We start from the raw sequence: 17,500 nt of genomic DNA, 5'->3' as shown, positions 1-17,500 counted from the left end.
GTACGTAACTTGGAATTAAATATACTATGGATTATACGTAATATAGTATATTTAAACATCTTTATAAAAACATTCAAATTTTCCATGGGAAACAAAAATGGAATTACGAGAAGAAAACGGGTCGCTATTACGTCAAATTAAAACAAAACTGGTGGTTTTGGAGACACAAATCAGCAGTTATGGATATGTACATATATTTATGAATACATCTCAACAGAGAGATTTTGGAAATAAAAGGAGACTCGAACAGGTTCCCTAAAGCTCTCTGTAGAGATTTATTTTAATATTTGTACTCATACATTACTATGGATTTGTTTTTCCATTTGAGACTCATGCTATAATGACTACTTTTTAAAATTAACTGGAGGCTTTATATTAAAAATAAAAAAAAACATTCAGCCTTTGAATAATGGACCAGGCTTACATTGCAATGTCAGACTCTGTCACAAAAGGAATATCTGAAATTAATAGATTATATGAAAGGAAAGGAAAAAATGTAGACTTTTTTCTTGAGAAAAATTAAATGTTTCACTGGATTCACAACTTGGTTAGTTTCCGTCTAAAATACTATATCCAAGCACGGAAGCAGTCAGTGTAACAAGAAGAAACTTCTTATATGAAATCAAAGACGATTTGCAACTGATACACTGCAATCTACAATCCACAAAAACGTTGGACAGCATTTGTTACCTGGTCAAAACAAGTCACAAAATTCACAGTGTTTAATGCTGATTAAATCAGTCAACCGCTAATAATGGTAGAACATGGTCAATCGTACTTTTGAGCACTGATATATAACTATCTAGTCCCTGTTATTGTCAAGCAAAAATTATTACATGAATGCTCAATGTGAGTAGACCATTCTTAATACTAGAATTGAATATAGCATTCTGGCCAAAGACCAAGCACTGGGATCTATGAGATCATTCACCGCTGAGAGTAGAATTGAGAGTAGAGAGGCTTTAACGATGTAATTGGAAGAAAACATCACAATTACACTATGAAACAATTGTTAAGAGAGGGTAGAAAGTAAGACGGAAGCGAATATGAACGGAGGTGGAGTAAAAGGAATGCAAGAGGTTGCAGCTGGAGGCCGAAGAGATGCTGCAAAGACCCTTAAGTAATACCCACAGTGCGCCATGTGAAGTGCACTGACGGCACTAACCCCCTAAAGGGCCAATCTGGCGTATAATACAGATGATTCAGGGCTCCCCCGGAATACCCAGGTAACCACATACGACTATGGGAAACCAGAATTTCACAACAGGGAACAATAGCTGTTCCCCGTCCCCTGACCTTTGGGTATTCACGAGATTCAGCTTCAACTGCATCTTATATCTCCTGCTCACTTATACGTTGTACTACCACATATCATCAATGAATTCACCCCACTATGTATGTGGAGGAAGTAATAATATATACAAAAACTCATTTTAATATACGGGTCAATTTGTCAGTTTTCAACTAATCTACAATTTAATGGAAAAAACATCTTATTGTTTTGAATTTGGAGAGAGAGAGAGAGAGAGAGAGAGAGAGAGAGAGAGAGAGAGAGAGAGAGAGAGAGAGAGAGAGAGACCCAAGTAAGGAATCATTAAACCGACAAAAACTTACTGAAGTAAATCGCGTAATTCGGAGCGTTCAGACTACCTCTCTCTTCGACAAACACATCAAAGAGCCTGTACTGGAACGTTGATTCGGGCCAAATAGTGACTGGCACCCTGGAGGAGGGGTAGAACCGCCAGAGGTCCGACCGCCCACTCGTGTACAGAGTGCCACACGTCGGGCAACACTGCCCTGCCGAACCTTTAGATCCGGCGCCGGGAGAGACGACAGCTACTGGAGAGGTAACCGGCTTCCCGTTGACCTTCGTCTCAATGTCAATTTTGACGCCGCCGACGTTGATCGACGTGATTTCCTGTTGGGGATGCCACCAAGGCACAATGGATGCTACCGCTCCTGCTGCTGTTCCGTTGTTAGGAGCGAAGGGAAGCGGTCTGAGGAAGTGTCCGCCGCCGCCGCCGCCGCTGCTGACGAGGGGGAAGAAGGGAGGGTGTCCTATGAACGTGGTGTGGTGATTGCTGCTCGTCACGTAGGGCACGGCGTGGTGATTAGCGAAGGAGCCTCCTCGTTCACCTCCTCCTCGAGTCACGTAAGGGGTGATGATGTTGAAGGCCGAGGCATTGCCAATGAAGCATACGAGCCACACTGTCACACTTATGAGTAACGAAGAATAAATAAATAGTCCGGCCTGAGCACGGTTATCACACATGATGGGCATTTGGAATAAATATGGGAGTGCACGCAAACAGAAATAATTGAAACAGTACTCTGCCCTTTCTCGTCCGTCCTCGAATTGGTCGCTCTTTTTTACCTAACGTCAAAAACGCCTGGTCCTCTTAGTGCCATTATGAGATAAAAAAAGGCAAAAGTGCAGATGTAGACAAAGGGTTTTTGAACAGGAGTCACCTATCGAAAGAAGGCTCTTCTTCGTGGGACCCTGAAGTGACAAGTGACTGCACAAGTCAAAAGAGGAGGAGACGGCCTCTCTCAAGGTGGAAGGGATAACGTTAAACTGAAGTGCGGCGGAAAGGGCGCTCCGAACGGGCGGTGGGGCGCTTTCATCAACGTCTTCCCGGACGGACGGGCGGAAGCGACTGCAGCCAAAATCTCTCCGACCTGAGGTATATATAAGAAGAGAGATGCACCAAGACTCCTTCCCTTCCCCCTACCCCTCACCCTCCTTTCCCCACTCTCACTGAGAGGAGTCACCAACCGGCATCTTACCTATGAGCGCCACCCTCCCCCCCCCCCCCCAACAAACCCCTCCCAGGTCATCGTTTCCAACCCTGCCTATACAGGTTTACAAAACTGGACACACACACACACACACACACAAATCCTAGGGTTATCAAGAAAAGGGAGTGCAGGATGAGTAAGCACATGAAGTGGAAAGTCTTCGATGATTAATAGAAGCTTTCTTCGCATTTTCCTCACTGAGGGGAAGGTGGAAGTGGGAGAGGCAGGTTAATCCTCCTTGGATATGAGGAGTCACTTGTGATTTAGTTCACACGAAATCTCGTGGAACGGAAAAGAGGGGAAACATAGAAGACAAGTCACAAGATGCGAGACTTTAAGACGATTGAGTTTAGGCCAAAGGCCAACCACCGGGACCTAAGAGACCAATCAACGCTCAAGCGAAAACCGAGTGAAAGGCTTGAAGGGTTTAACAGGAGTGAAACCTCGCAGTTGCACTATGAATCAACTATTAGGAAAGGGCGAATGGTAAGTTGAAAGAGAATATGAACGGAGGTAGAGTAAAAGGAACGAAAGGGGTTGCAGCTAAGGACCGAAAAGAAGCTGCGAATAATCTAAAGTAATAGATTAAGGTGACATCTCTGGCAAGTGGTGCAATTGGGACAAGAGTTCAAGCAAACACGAAATGCATTAATACCATAAAACAATTCTCCAAGAATTTTAATTCATTTATTAATCTAAGTTATTTTTTTTCTGTTCTAATAATTAATATCTTCTTTCTGTATTTCATGTTACCATCTGTGACTTCTTTCAAATGAACGCCATATCCTTTGGAAGCTTGAATTTCAAGTCAGTGGCCCCTGTGGTGGGCTTGAGCATATGAAGAGGGGTCGTCTTCCGAATAATAACAACAACAACAACAACAACAACAACAACAACAACAATAATAATAATAATAATAATAAATAATAATAATAATAATCAACAACAACAACAACAACAACAACAACAACAACAACAACAACAACAACAACAATAATAATAATAATAATAATAATAATAATAATAATTGGGAAAAACTCTATCGCGGAGTAGTATATATAATGTTCTTCGAGGTCCACAATGATAAAAAATGTTGTGCGTTCGTGTATAATTTGAAAATCCTTTAAAGGATTTTTAAAATATACACGAACCCGCAACAATTTTTATCATTGTGGACCTCTTAGAACAATAATAATAATAATAATAATAATAATAATAATAATAATAATAATAATAATAATAATATTAATAATAATATCTAAAAACATCACGTTTATAAGATACACTACAGGAAGCGTGAATTCAAACTTGGTTCCCTTAGAAAATCCCTTTTGAATCTCCATGGATAAAATGCGTAACATTTCCAATGGTAAGTCAAGTCCTACGGGTCTGTCCGACAAAGTATTCAACCTAATTTCCTGATTACGCAAAAGGGTGACCGTACGCACTTGGATTATCCGGGACACTCCCCACCGTACGCTATTCTCTCAGGGGAAGCTGTTTCTGTCCTCAATTTTTTTTCTTTTCCTTTAAAAGACACGAGAGAGAGAGAGAGAGAGAGAGAGAGAGAGAGAGAGAGAGAGAGAGAGAGAGAGAGAGAGTCTTTGTTCCCTTCTCGATCACCACGTACAACCAGAATAAGATTGAGCAATGGAATTAATTTCCTCCCTTGGGACTATTTAAAACTTCTAAATTCCTTAAGAATGCATTTGGTGAAAGAAAGGAGTTGGTTTCTGGTGTGAGAAAGGAGTAAGTATCTTTCTGAAAAAAAAAAAAATTGACTGATGCAAGGCATCGATCGCCTTCTAAACACCAGCATCAAATCCTTAATGTCTACAAAACCTGCACATCTTCACATACACCTGTAAAGTACCACCAGAGACTTTGGTCAAGTAAAGAACTTAACAACACTACCGAAATTTGTTTTTACGTAGCCACATGCACCACTGATAAACATGGCATCCGATCTACGTCACAAGGAAACCTTCCCATATCGGTTTCCGGTGTAGAAACTACGAACCCGGATTCGGAGAGAGAGAGAGAGAGAGAGAGAGAGAGAGAGAGAGGGGGTGGTATGACTTCCCGTAGACATTTCAGATACTGACCGAATCCAAAAATGGGAGGTTCTTGATTTGGTTAAAAAAAAAAAAACCTGTTCATCAAGGTGGGCCAATTATCTCTGCTTAGCCTCAACTGAAGCACATTTTATCCTTCCTTTTTTGTCTGAAGGGTTTTGGGGGGAAACCCCACAATAAGCCTAAATATCTATTGTCCACCTTGAGAACTTCTCTTAGGTTAAACACGAGAAAAACTCGATTCTACTTCTTGTCAAGAGCAAAAGAACTTTATACTCGGGAGTGACAATTAACACTTCTGAAACGGGCAGCATGCGCAATGTGTAGCTTGCTTGTTAGCAGGTTCATAAGGAAAGAGCTCCGATGCAGCGAAGGAGGGTCATCAACACCTTCCGAAACTAAACAGCCACCGTGAAGGGAGGAGAACCAGGACAGGTGACACATTCGATTCGCTCCATCTCGAATCATCGTTTCTACTGACGAACCTGTTTGACGGGGTAGCGCCACTTCCTCAAGGAAAAAATAGCTGAACATATAAGTGTAAAGTATACCTAGTAAATAAAAGTCAAGTAAAAAGCACCCCTTGTAAATAAGTGTAAAGTATAATTACCTCTAATTGAATTTATTAACACAGAAAAGCTCTTAATTCTCTTCCAATATTCCTTTAATCTTATGAATGATTCCTAATGAGAACAGAGATAGCTTGGGAATTTTAGAGAGAGAGAGAGAGAGAGAGAGAGAGAGAGAGAGAGAGAGAGAGAGAGAGAGAGAGAGAGAGAGAGAGAGAGAGAGAGAATGGTTTCTCACACCAAACTCACGAACCGTCTTCAATGCCGTGAGAACGACTATGAGGAAATTTCAAATTTTCTTTTCACGTGGCTCTTGCATTAACGACCTTGAAAAACGCCTTGAAAGGGGGAAGGAGAAAAGGGGGGAGGGGAGAGGGGGACGACCCACTCAAATTTCAAGTCGTGAAGAAATAAATTAGTCATAAATATGCAGACTTGACAAGTGGTGCAATTTCACCTTTCAATAAAATAATTACGTTCCCACAAATTGGAATTTTTGTCACGATCCACTTTTATGTCCGAGAGAGAGAGAGAGAGAGAGAGAGAGAGAGAGAGAGAGAGAGAGAAAGCAGCACCTAGAAAAGTGGCTTAGGACAACAGGACAACGCCCAAACCAACTTGTAAATGATAATCAGCTCCCCCTCACAGAATTTTTGGAGTGACCCTTACGGTACCTTAAGATGTTGCACACAGACACACACACACACACAAAGGGCTCCTGTAAGGTTCACAGGTCACGGCAAAACATCTAGAAGAGGAAATGACGGTTTACAAGAATAAAACTAAATTAATTTAATTTTAAAACAATAAAGTACAAATAATCTCAAAATAACCACAATCCAATTAGAGGGTGATTTTTCCCGGAAAATATTTGAAACTATTCTATAATTTTCCGTCTAAAATATCAGGGGCCCCAAAACGTTCCTAGTGGTGATTTATCTGTTAATTACTTTATCAATTTATTTTATTAAGTGAGACCTCTTCTTTCAGTATTGTGCTTTACCTCCTCTTGATTCCTCTAAATGAACACTATATTCTTTGGAAGCTTGAATTTCATGTCTATATGAATGGGTTCATCTATAATAATAATAATATAATAATAATAAAAATAATAATCATATAATAATAATTAATAAAAATAATAATAAACAATTAATAAATTGGTGACTTCTTTCACGGCAATAACATCTTCCTTACAATGACTGTACTATATAAGCTTGTTCAAGGATACGCGAAAAAAGGGGTTATTGTCACGACCAAGGAAGTTCATCATAACAGAACCTCCAGGGATAAACAAATTTCATAATGTTCAATAAATGCTCACACATTTCTTTAAGGCAAGTTTAGTCATGAAAAAGAAAGGTCTATAGAATACAGTATTCTTGAGATCTTTACTCTGAAGCAAAAAAAAAAAAAAAAAAAATTGAAGCAAAAAAAAAAAAAAAAAAAAAAAAAAAATTAACGGTATGACTAAAACTATGGTTAAATACTACATAAAGAATTCATTGAAAAGAAAAAATATGATAGTTCCAAAAAACCAGTGTGCTTTAAAGTTGCCTTTACAGGGAAAAAAATAAATTCTATGAAATACCATTCCCTTCTACACCGCATCCGCGAAAGGGGTGCGCCTTCCCGAAAAAAGGTCACCAAACCGGTTGTGGTACCAGAAACAAAAAAAAAAACGTAAAAAAAAAAACAATAGGGCCTTGCATCCCTTAACTGCATATATTTATATATTCCTAACTTTACCGTGGACGGGTGAAACGTGACGCGGTTTTCCCGGAAAGTCAACCACACAATTAGATCGAAAGAGATCCTATTAAGAGACACAAAGTCATTCACGACTGACACTAGAATTTCATGACTTGTCCCGGTCCTAGGGAGGAAGAACTGCATACGCGCTCTTTGCAGAGTCCTTGAATTTTATTCGTCTACTGACCCAGAGAGAGAGAGAGAGAGAGAGAGAGAGAGAGAGAGAGAGAGAGAGAGAGAGAGAGAGAGAGAAGGAAAGGGGGTTTCATAGCAACCTACGCAGAACAGAATGAGTTACAGTCGAGGAGACAAGAATGACTCAAAACCCCCTTCCAGGAATTTCGACAATTCCAGCGACGCGACGACAAATGACTTCCAGAGTCGTCGTGTTTCTGTAGGGTCTGATTCTGACTTGAACAAAGGCGACGGACCGCCCTACGTTCAGCTAGGCACGATCAGAGTTAATATCATACCCCTCTATCAATTATTCTGACCCATCCCATAAAAACCGTTCCTGGCTGGTTAACAAAAACAAGAGTAAACTTTGACCTTTGCCAAGCCCAAAGCAGATGGGCATTCTCCATAGCCTACTTCTTACGCCAGTACGGGAAGACAAAACCATTTTTCACCAACAACATAATGAGGTGGAAATAAAAAATAAATAAATAAATAATAAACAAAAACAACATAAAACGATATGAGTTTGACAGTGAATGTGTGTTCATTTATTATATAAGTTCCTGATATCAAATAAATAACACAATCAAATTTTCATGCCTTCATACAGAACGATTTGTCGTTGTGCATACCTACCTTAAACTGTGGACACAAATATGTATCTCCCTAACCAGATACTCATAAAAAAATCAATTACTTGTGAGACGATATAAATAATGATAAAAACTGCATTAAGAAGCGAATTCAACGGGCAGGGAAAAATACTCCTTAAAGATAAGTTAATCCGAAACTCGAAAGCGACCACCAGGGGACAGTTGGCGATGTTACCCTACTATTTTTTTAATTTTTATTTTTATTTTTTTTTTTTTTTAAGGCAGACAGGTAGGGGAACCAGACATCTGTATAAGAAGGCGGACTTGAATAAGAGAGATGTAGCATAACAAGAATCACTGAGGAGGAGGAGGAGGAGGAGGGGAGAATTCCCTGAAGGGCGTGGAAGCTATAATAGGTTACTGGCTATAGCAGCAACAGCAGCAGCAGCAGCCTCGAGTTTCCCTTGAACTTTCTTTACGTAAATCCAGGCAAAAAAGAAGGGGGTTATCTCTAGGAGGAAAAGCCGGAGGGAGGGGGGGAGGGGCGAGGGGAGGGGTGGGTGCCCGTCTCTGAGCGTTCATAACTCAAGTAGCCCAATCATTGGCATATATACGACGTTACAGGTTCATTGACCTGAGAGGAATATTTTTCACCACAAGTTCTCTCCACTGGACCCAAATATGAGGTCACGTGTTCCTAAACCGACAGAGTATGAAGCATTATAGCAGAAAGTGTTCCTAAATCTACAGAGAATGTAGTATTATAGCATAAAACTCTTGTGCTAACAAATCTCAAATGTAGAATGATGAATGATCTACCTCATTACGCATTCAAAACAAAATTTAAAAAGTAATCTTCAATGTTTTAAATCGTAGTTTTCACAGGAACAGATTTTTCTTCACAGGCGGCAGCATCTACTCAAACAACCAGATCTTACGACAACAAATAAATGAATAAAAAGTCGTGTTGCTTTCTTACAGAAAAACGAGATTCTGTAACAAAAAGTTTACAAAAGTTTGTTCTTCGGTTCATAATAATAATAATATTTATAGTAATAATAATAACTCGGGGCAAAACAAGCAGCATGCTAAAATGTACAAAAGTAACGTTTATATAACAACAATCAATGGTGAGACAGAAGTCCCCCCCCCCCTCACACACACACATATATATATATATATATATATATATATATATATATATATATATATATACACACATACATAAATATCATATATAATCACCAAAACACACACAATAATATATAATAATATATATATATATATATATATATATATATATATATATATATATATACGTACATGAAATGTGTGCGCATATTCCCTACATACATGCCTTGAAGATTAGGCTGAATAAAAGCTTAAATCAATGGGTGTGGTAATATGCTATAATGCTAAATAAATAAAGAAAAAAAAGGCTAGAACCAATACGAGAGTAAAAGTTTCAGCAACTACAGGTACAAGTCATCTACGATGTCGATTAAGTGTCTAAATACTCATTTTTCAAACCCGAAGTTGGTCAGAATTCGTCATCACTAATCTTCAAAGTCGTATATTATTATTTTATTATTATTATATTATTATTATTATTATTAATTATTAATTATTAATTATTATTAATTATTATTATTATTAGTTATTATTATTATTATTAATTATTAATTGATTAATTATTAATTATTTTAATTATTAATTATTATTATTAATTATTATTATATTATTAGTTATTATTATTAGTAGTAGTAGTAGTAGTAGTAGTAGTAGAGTAGTAGTGGTAGTAGTAGTAGTAGTAGTACATCCTCACGGCATGGATTTAAGACAGGCCAACTCTGCCCCATAATATTTAGACATGAAAACGGGTCAAATCCCTGAAGACGCCAACCTCATTTTTTATCACTTATTCTTTTTTCTACCGAAAACGTACCGTTGAACTGCAAACCTTATTCTTCTATTTCTCGTCCTCCTCCTCCTCCCTGTGAGTAAATAGAAAGTCTGGATCAAGACATCTCCGCGGACGAACACGAATCCACTTACACACACATACCCGAACTGATGTTGAAGAGAAAAGCAGATCGAGATTGATGAAAAAACGGGTCATCTAACCTACATTCGACGCGAAGACGACAAACGCAGATCGACGGAGTGGAAAAAAAATAATAAACTTAACACTAAAAAAAAAGGACAAATTCAGACGGAGAGCTCTATATTCCACATCCGACCAGATGAAGAGAAGACCAGTTCGAATGAATTCGAGTAGAATAGAACATAGTTTTAGGTCAAAGATCAAGCACTGGGACCTAAAAGGTCATTCACCGCTGAATTAAGAGTAGGAAGGTTTCAAAGGTGTAACAGGAGGAATCAATTGTTAGGAGAGGGTGGAAAGTAAGGTGGAAAAAAAAAGAAGACTAGGAATGAAGGTTTAATAAAAGCAATGAAAGGGGTTGCAGCTAGGGGACGAAAGGACGCTGCAAAGAACCTTAAGCAATGCCTACAGTACACCGCGTGAGGTACACGAATCGTTTCTTACGATGATCACCTAACACCCTCTAAATATGACCAGAAGTCGATACAATATCCCCTTTAGGAAAATGAGTATTACCAAGTGCTGATAATACCACACGATTCTCAAATGTCACGACGTGCTACAAAAGTTCTCAGACATGGAGAAGCCCAACAGCCGCATGATACTCTGTTCAGAAATTCAGAAATGTTGGGATTAGAACAACTGAGAGTCTCACCACCACTAAACACAGTCTAGGAAAAGTTCAGCCGTCCACTGTATATTCCCGTGAAATTCTGTCAACAAACAGGATCTCGTCTTTGGTGTGTACAGGATGCAAGGAACTATGGCAGGACCTGAAGATATTGAAAGGAAGTACAAATCATCACTGTACAGTCGATAACAAAATTGGAAGATTGAAGAAACAAGTTGAGTACACAAAAACTTTCTCAGTATGGTGTTTTTACGTTGCATGGAACCAGTGGTTATTCAGCAACTGGACCAACGGCTTTGCGTGACTTCCGAACCACGTCGAGAGAGAACTTCTATCACCACTGGAATGGCCGAGAATCGAACTCGCGGCCACCGAGGTGGCAGGCCAGGACAATACCGATCACGCCACTTTGACCCGTATCATATTAAAATTATGAGGCCTACGATCGACGTGCCTTGTAGCAGTTTATTTAATGTCAATATCAACAATAGCTATACAAACAAACGGGGATAGTGTAGCATGAGATACTGAAGAAGCCTAATGGAAGCGTCACAAGGCAACTGGCTTTCAGAGCCAAGAGAAAAGTCGGAGACAATTCTACACTCACAGAAAAAGGTGAAAGGCGGTAGTCTATCACCAAGGGGGGCTCCACTGGTGGAGGTAATGCCACTGGGTGATGTGCCAACTTTCACATCAGAACAAATTCCAACATGCGATTTAGCTTTATGCCAAATCAAAAACAAAATGGGAAAATATTGTAGAAAAAGAAGTCTGTGAGAGAGATACAACACACGATGATATTAAAAATCAGATGGGGGGGGGGGACTACACAGGGTAATATGTAAGTCATAAGCACGACAAGGGATAGATTAGAAAAAGATCCATCAACCGTTTTGGTGAGATTACAGAAGTAATGTTTTCCTGGCCCTATATCCCCATGCTCTTGTCTTGACCCTAGGTGACACTTAGAATGCCAAGTCATAGCTGGGTCGATTGGGGAGTGGCACTGAACAACGCAAGGCGCAAAAATAATAATAATAATAAATAAAAACAAACAAATACTGAGTTTCTAACGCTATCTTGGAAGTAAACAAACCATAAAACAAAACTTCAGAAGACAGAGAAAGGTGAGGGGGGGGGGGGGGGGGGGGTGAATAAGGTCGCCTGACAAGTAAGAGTTACCAGACCGGATAAACTATTCGCAGATGAGACAACTTTTTGTTATGAATGAAATGTGGTGCTCAGGGACTGACTCTCTCTCTCTCTCTCTCTGATTGTTTGTTCGTCTGATTGTTAGCTGGATTGCAAACAGGGCTATGTCTGGATATTAACGAAAATGTGACCAAAAGTATGTTCCGTGAAGGGCAATGAGTGAATTATTTTAGAAGCTATGGGACAGGGGGTTGGGGGGTTGGAGAGGGAGTTGGATTCCTCAAGTCTTACTTTACAGTGATGTGTCTTCCTCGATAATGTCCCGCTTCGGAATTCGTATCCTCCTTCTGCTTCCCTGATTCTTAACATCTGATTTCCATAAACTTTCACATGCTATAAGCATTTCCCAAACACAAAATACATTCATGCTCTCCTCGACAAACAATTTCATATCGTTTTGTTCTTAAATTCTGCGTAGCCATTATCTAATACTTTTCTTTTTCGGATTTCCCATTCTGAGTAGATATATAATAAAAATAAAAATAATAATAATAATAATAATAATAATAATAATAATAATAATAATAATAATACACTTGTAGTCCACTAAGATTGAATATCAATGAATTACTAGAAGAAAAAACTAGCTGATTGTCACAGGAAATCTCGAATAAGCTATTCTGCAGACTATTATTTAAAAATTTTAAACAAACGAAAAAAAAAACTTCTTTAACTCTAGGGTGCCAGGAAGAAGAAGAAAAAGAATAAAAAGACACTTACCTCAAATGAAAATTTTGAAAAATGTACCAGAGGCTTCAACTGTGGCCAAAGAACTCTTTGCATATACAATGACCAAAAGAACTCCTGATATATTTACCAACATTGCGATCTAAAATATATTGCATCATGGTCATATGCATTTTATATGATATGTAGATGATATATAGTATATATATATTATATATATATATATATATACTATATATATATATATACATATAATAATATACATACAAACTGCTATATGAACTATATACTGTATCATCGTCATAAAAATTGCAGTTGACATACCCTGAGATAATAACCAAATAATAAGATTTGAAACTTTGCTCTTTCATACTTTTTTACGTCCTATTTGTTTTTTCTTCAGAACCGTCACGCGATGTGACGTCAAATGAAAAAAAAAAAAACAAGAAACTGGTATGGATGACGTTTGAAGCCCAGGCAAATTGGCAGCAGAACAAAATTATTTTAGAAACGAAAATAATTATTTTAGCAGAAAGAAATCTATTTCCGAAAAGAAAATAGCATAACATTTTAGAAATCTCAACTGGAGAATTACCACTTACGGTTATCGATGTTGGAATTCAATGCATTGAAAAAAATAGACCATCCCTCAATTTCAACAATCTAAAGTGAGACGATTTCCAAAACTGTCCACTAATCTAAAATGCAAATTGCAGCACAGTCAAAGTAAAAGAATATATTCGGGGCTTCTTTTAGAGGCAATAAAAAGTTCCTCGCTCGAACCGCTATTTAAACACTGGGCGTTCTCCCACACTGAAGTTGATGATACAGATCGTGCGATGCCGTGCGAGGCTCCCCCTCCCCAGGAGAACAAGGCTGATGCCCAAGGGGTGTCATGTCCTCCCTCACAAAAAGCCTAAGAAAAAAACCATGCCCCAATGGCGTCAGGAAATTGCCCTGTCATAATACATTTTCGGGAAGTCTGCAATCTATTAACGTGAATTTTTTTTTACCCAATGGCTGGCTTTCCTCCCCTTTTCCTATAATGGAATTTTGTTCCGAGAAAATTTATTTCTCGCATTTTGACGTCATACACCTGGTTGATTTTATGCTCTCTTTTCCAGATATATTTTTGTATTCAAGGAATTGTTTTTTCTTCATTCTAAGAACAGATATTTTTTCAGAGATGTTTATCATGAGAATATTGGCATAACTTAGTCAAAGATATCTGCAAATCTTATACTTACAAAGGCAGGACTTTTCTCAGAAAGATCTTCTGTGACATTGACGTATATACCAGAGAATATTATTCACTAAGATTTTAAATTTACACTTCTTGACACTTAAAGATTCCCCTTCCTTTTTCTCAACCCTATAATACCTTTACCTACACCTTGTTTATAATTAAGTACTGTCTTATTTCCGGCAAGTTCCCAAAGTGCAAAGCTATTAACTACAAAATAAAGCAGTTATCATTATTCTTACAAAGTTATAAACTAGCAAGACAGTCGATTATCTTAAATGTTCTTCCAGCTATTAACTACAAAATAAAGCAGTTATCATTATTCTTACAGTTATTAACTAACAAGACAGTCGATTATCTTAATTGTTCTTCCAGCTATTAACTACAAAATAAAGCAGTCCTCTTCGTTATTCTCACAAAGTTATAAACTAATTAAAGCAGGTCATTACCTTAAGTATTCTTCCAGTTATTGGTTATAAAATATAGCAGTTATCACCATTATTCTTACAATTATCTAAACATAAAGCAGTTAACTGTTATTCTACGAGTTATTAACTAGATAATAAACCACTTATCACCATTATTATAATAAAGTTAACTAATGCAGCAGTCGATTACCTTAATTAATCTTCCCGTTACTAAATGAAAAAAAAAAAAAAAAGACTAGCTGTTACGGCATCACTAATGTGCTTAGCAATGTTAAAAAAAACTGCAAGAATAAGAGTGCACCGCTTTCTATCCACATAATAGCACAATAGAACCATTTAACTGCCACTAACAAGGAAGCCTTCATTTGCCTCCGTCAAGGTCGAGTGCCTTTGACTGTCGACTTGACAGCATGACAACTGGCACTACGAATGTGTGTCAGTTTATTCGACAACTTGTCTACGCAATAAACGAAAAAGCCATGCGCCGTAAGGATTCCCTGGTAATAATGGAAAATAAAAAGTCGTGCGCTATAAACAATCCCCGGTTTTAAAAAAAATTAATAAATAAATAAAAATAAAAGCCTATGCGCTGTACACAATCTCAGGTAATAAATAAAGCCATGCACATTAAATAATTCCCAGGTAAATGAAAGTCATGTGCTATAAAGAATCCCAGGTAAAAGAAAAAGTCATGAGCTGTAAATAATCACAGGTAATAGAGAATAAAAGCCATGCTCTGTAAACAATCCCAGATAAAAAGAAAACATCAATGCGCTGTAAAGAATCCCATGTAATTTAAAAAATGGGCTTTAAATAATCTCAGGTAATAAGGGATAAAAATGTGCTTGAAACAATCTTAAATAAGGAAAAAAGCCGAGCACTTTAAACGATTGATTTCAGAGGCTATCATTAAAATTGTAACACAATCAATCCTCGGTTCAACAAGGAATCTCATAAGCAAATTTAACTTTCTTGCACACTTAACAAACACACTGGGGTTGTATAAACCTGAATAGGCTAGATTCCGATAGAACAGAATTTAGGCCAAAGGCCAAGCGCTTGGACCTATAAGGTCATTCAGCGCTGCAACGGAAATTGTAAAGGAGGTTTGAAAGACGTAACAAGAGTTGCATAATGAAACAACAAGTAGGCGAGGGTTGACGAGAGTCAGATGAAAGAGAGGGAATATGCAGGGAGCTACAGCGAAAGGAATGAAAGAGGTTGCAGCTAGGGGTCGAAGGGACGCTGCAAATAACCTCAAGTAGTGCCTACCCTACAGTGCACTGCATGAGATCTACTGACGGCACTATCTACAGTTCGAAATAAAAATGACTAAAAATTGAGATAACTTATATGGTGAATGTCCCAATCACGTCACGTTTATTCGTCCTCTCATGTTCGTGATCAATCACGAATACTAAACCATAATTAGGCAAGAGAAGTGATTGATGTTCATTTTCACTATGGTAATTTTCTTTAACTGATAGCATGAGTTTTCTTCCGCTGCTCTGAATTACAGGGGAAAAGATGTCGAAAGCGTTATCTGATGCCATACTTTCAAGCTGCAGTTATTTCTATATCTTCAAGGCTGTCTACTTTAATTTAATCTCTCTACCAGTAGGTTTCGATTTTGTTGTTGTCAAAAGAAAAAGGTTCTATGCGGAGGGTTACAAAGCAAGAGTGCAATATTTCGAAATTTGCATACTTTATAGTGAGAGAGAGAGAGAGAGAGAGAGAGAGAGAGAGAGAGAGAGAGAGAGAGAGAGAGAGAGAGAGAGAGACTACCGCAGCTCTACCAATGTGCAGTGCCCACTTTATACTACTCGTTTTAATACAGAAAATATGCAGTCTCGCAGATTATCTAAACTCGATACTTTGGTTCTTTATAAAATTAACTATACCTAGCATTAGCGCAATTTCATTCCATCCTTGGCATTTCAAGAATACCCATGACATACAAAAATTTAACGTGTTCTGATTTAATAAGATGAGAAGAGATGAGCGTTAATAATTACAGGACTTAGGGCCACGGGGCCAGGAGCAGGGGCAGGGGGAGGTCCACTCCCTAATTCATAGAGTACGAAATCCAAGTAAGAAATCAGACTGAAAAATAAAAGGACACCAGGAGCTATAAGGCTGTTATCTTTCCCTTATCTCAACTCGATCTCTTTACTTGATCTCCTCCACAAAACCCAATGAAAACATCAGTATCTTCACGTCATAGAACGAAGTGATAAGTGGTAGATAAGGCGTTACGCAAGTCCTCTCTTAATGTTGGTTTCAAAGGGCAGTTAACTTATCAAGGGGAAGTTTCTCTACTGGCAGCGAAACCCGAAATTCAACAAGGAGAAAATATGCAACCATAAATACAGAAGACACGTTGAAGGCAAGATCTACAATAAAAAGTGTCAGATTTTGTTCAATACGAATACCGCCAGTGTGGATTGGATTTTGATGATATATATATATATATAATATATATATTCTATATCTATATATAATATATATAGATATTATATATATATGTATATCTATATATATCTATATATATATATTATATATCTACAAAGTAAAAGCCTTGAGGAAAATAGGACTTCACAAGTGTAGAGCACGTCATGAACAAATTTCTTTGCTGTCATAAGGACAGCAAACAAACATTTAAGATTTTTTTTCAATACTATGAAAGAAATGCAGCACTGTGAGCGTACGTTTAACAAAATAAACACTTTGTTCAGGAGAGCGACCGCACACTGTACCTGCCCCTCGTGAAGCCAATCTATAAGCAAAATTACTAGCGGCCCATTACTTAGAACTCTCCGATTCAACAGCTGAACTCCTTTGAAAGTACGAACAGCAACCAGTTCCGAACGGAAAGCTGAAGAAAGCCGAAACCACAGCCCATGTCAAAGGGAGAACATGTTCGGACAAATTGCGTTACAATGAAGTATAGGATTACTGGACTAAACGTAGTAATCACCACCTCCAGTAACTTGTGCAAAATAACAGTCATAAACTTTGGCCCCGCTGGTCAGCTGTACATTTCTCTCTCTCTCTCTCTCTCTCTCTCTCTCCTCTCTCTCTCTCTCTCTCTCTCTCTCTCTGTGCTGTAACTTTAACTTTTATAACAAATATTTTATCAAGGTAAGAATTTTATTGAGCCTAAAGTACTATTATAAAAAGATTCATATTTTATATGCAAAATTTTCGATGTTTTAATTACTTTTATGATG

The 17,500-nt window shown here is 37.9% G+C and overlaps 1 protein-coding gene across 1 annotated transcript in view; it reads right to left on the bottom strand.

The window, feature by feature from the left end:
• Positions 1–2,650, bottom strand: part of LOC135225618 (inorganic pyrophosphatase-like) — a 16,250-nt gene extending 13,600 nt beyond the window's left edge. The window contains exon 1 of the mRNA XM_064264936.1: positions 1,615–2,650. Within this exon, the coding sequence (XP_064121006.1) occupies positions 1,615–2,281 (667 nt within the window). The 5' untranslated portion in view covers positions 2,282–2,650. The remainder of the gene's footprint in view (positions 1–1,614) is intronic.
• Between the last annotated feature and the right edge of the window lie 14,850 nt (positions 2,651–17,500).

Source organism: Macrobrachium nipponense, chromosome 20, assembly GCF_015104395.2.
Source record: "Macrobrachium nipponense isolate FS-2020 chromosome 20, ASM1510439v2, whole genome shotgun sequence".
In the NCBI taxonomy this organism is placed as follows: domain Eukaryota; kingdom Metazoa; phylum Arthropoda; class Malacostraca; order Decapoda; family Palaemonidae; genus Macrobrachium; species Macrobrachium nipponense.
This window is presented reverse-complemented; position numbering and strand designations above follow the sequence as displayed.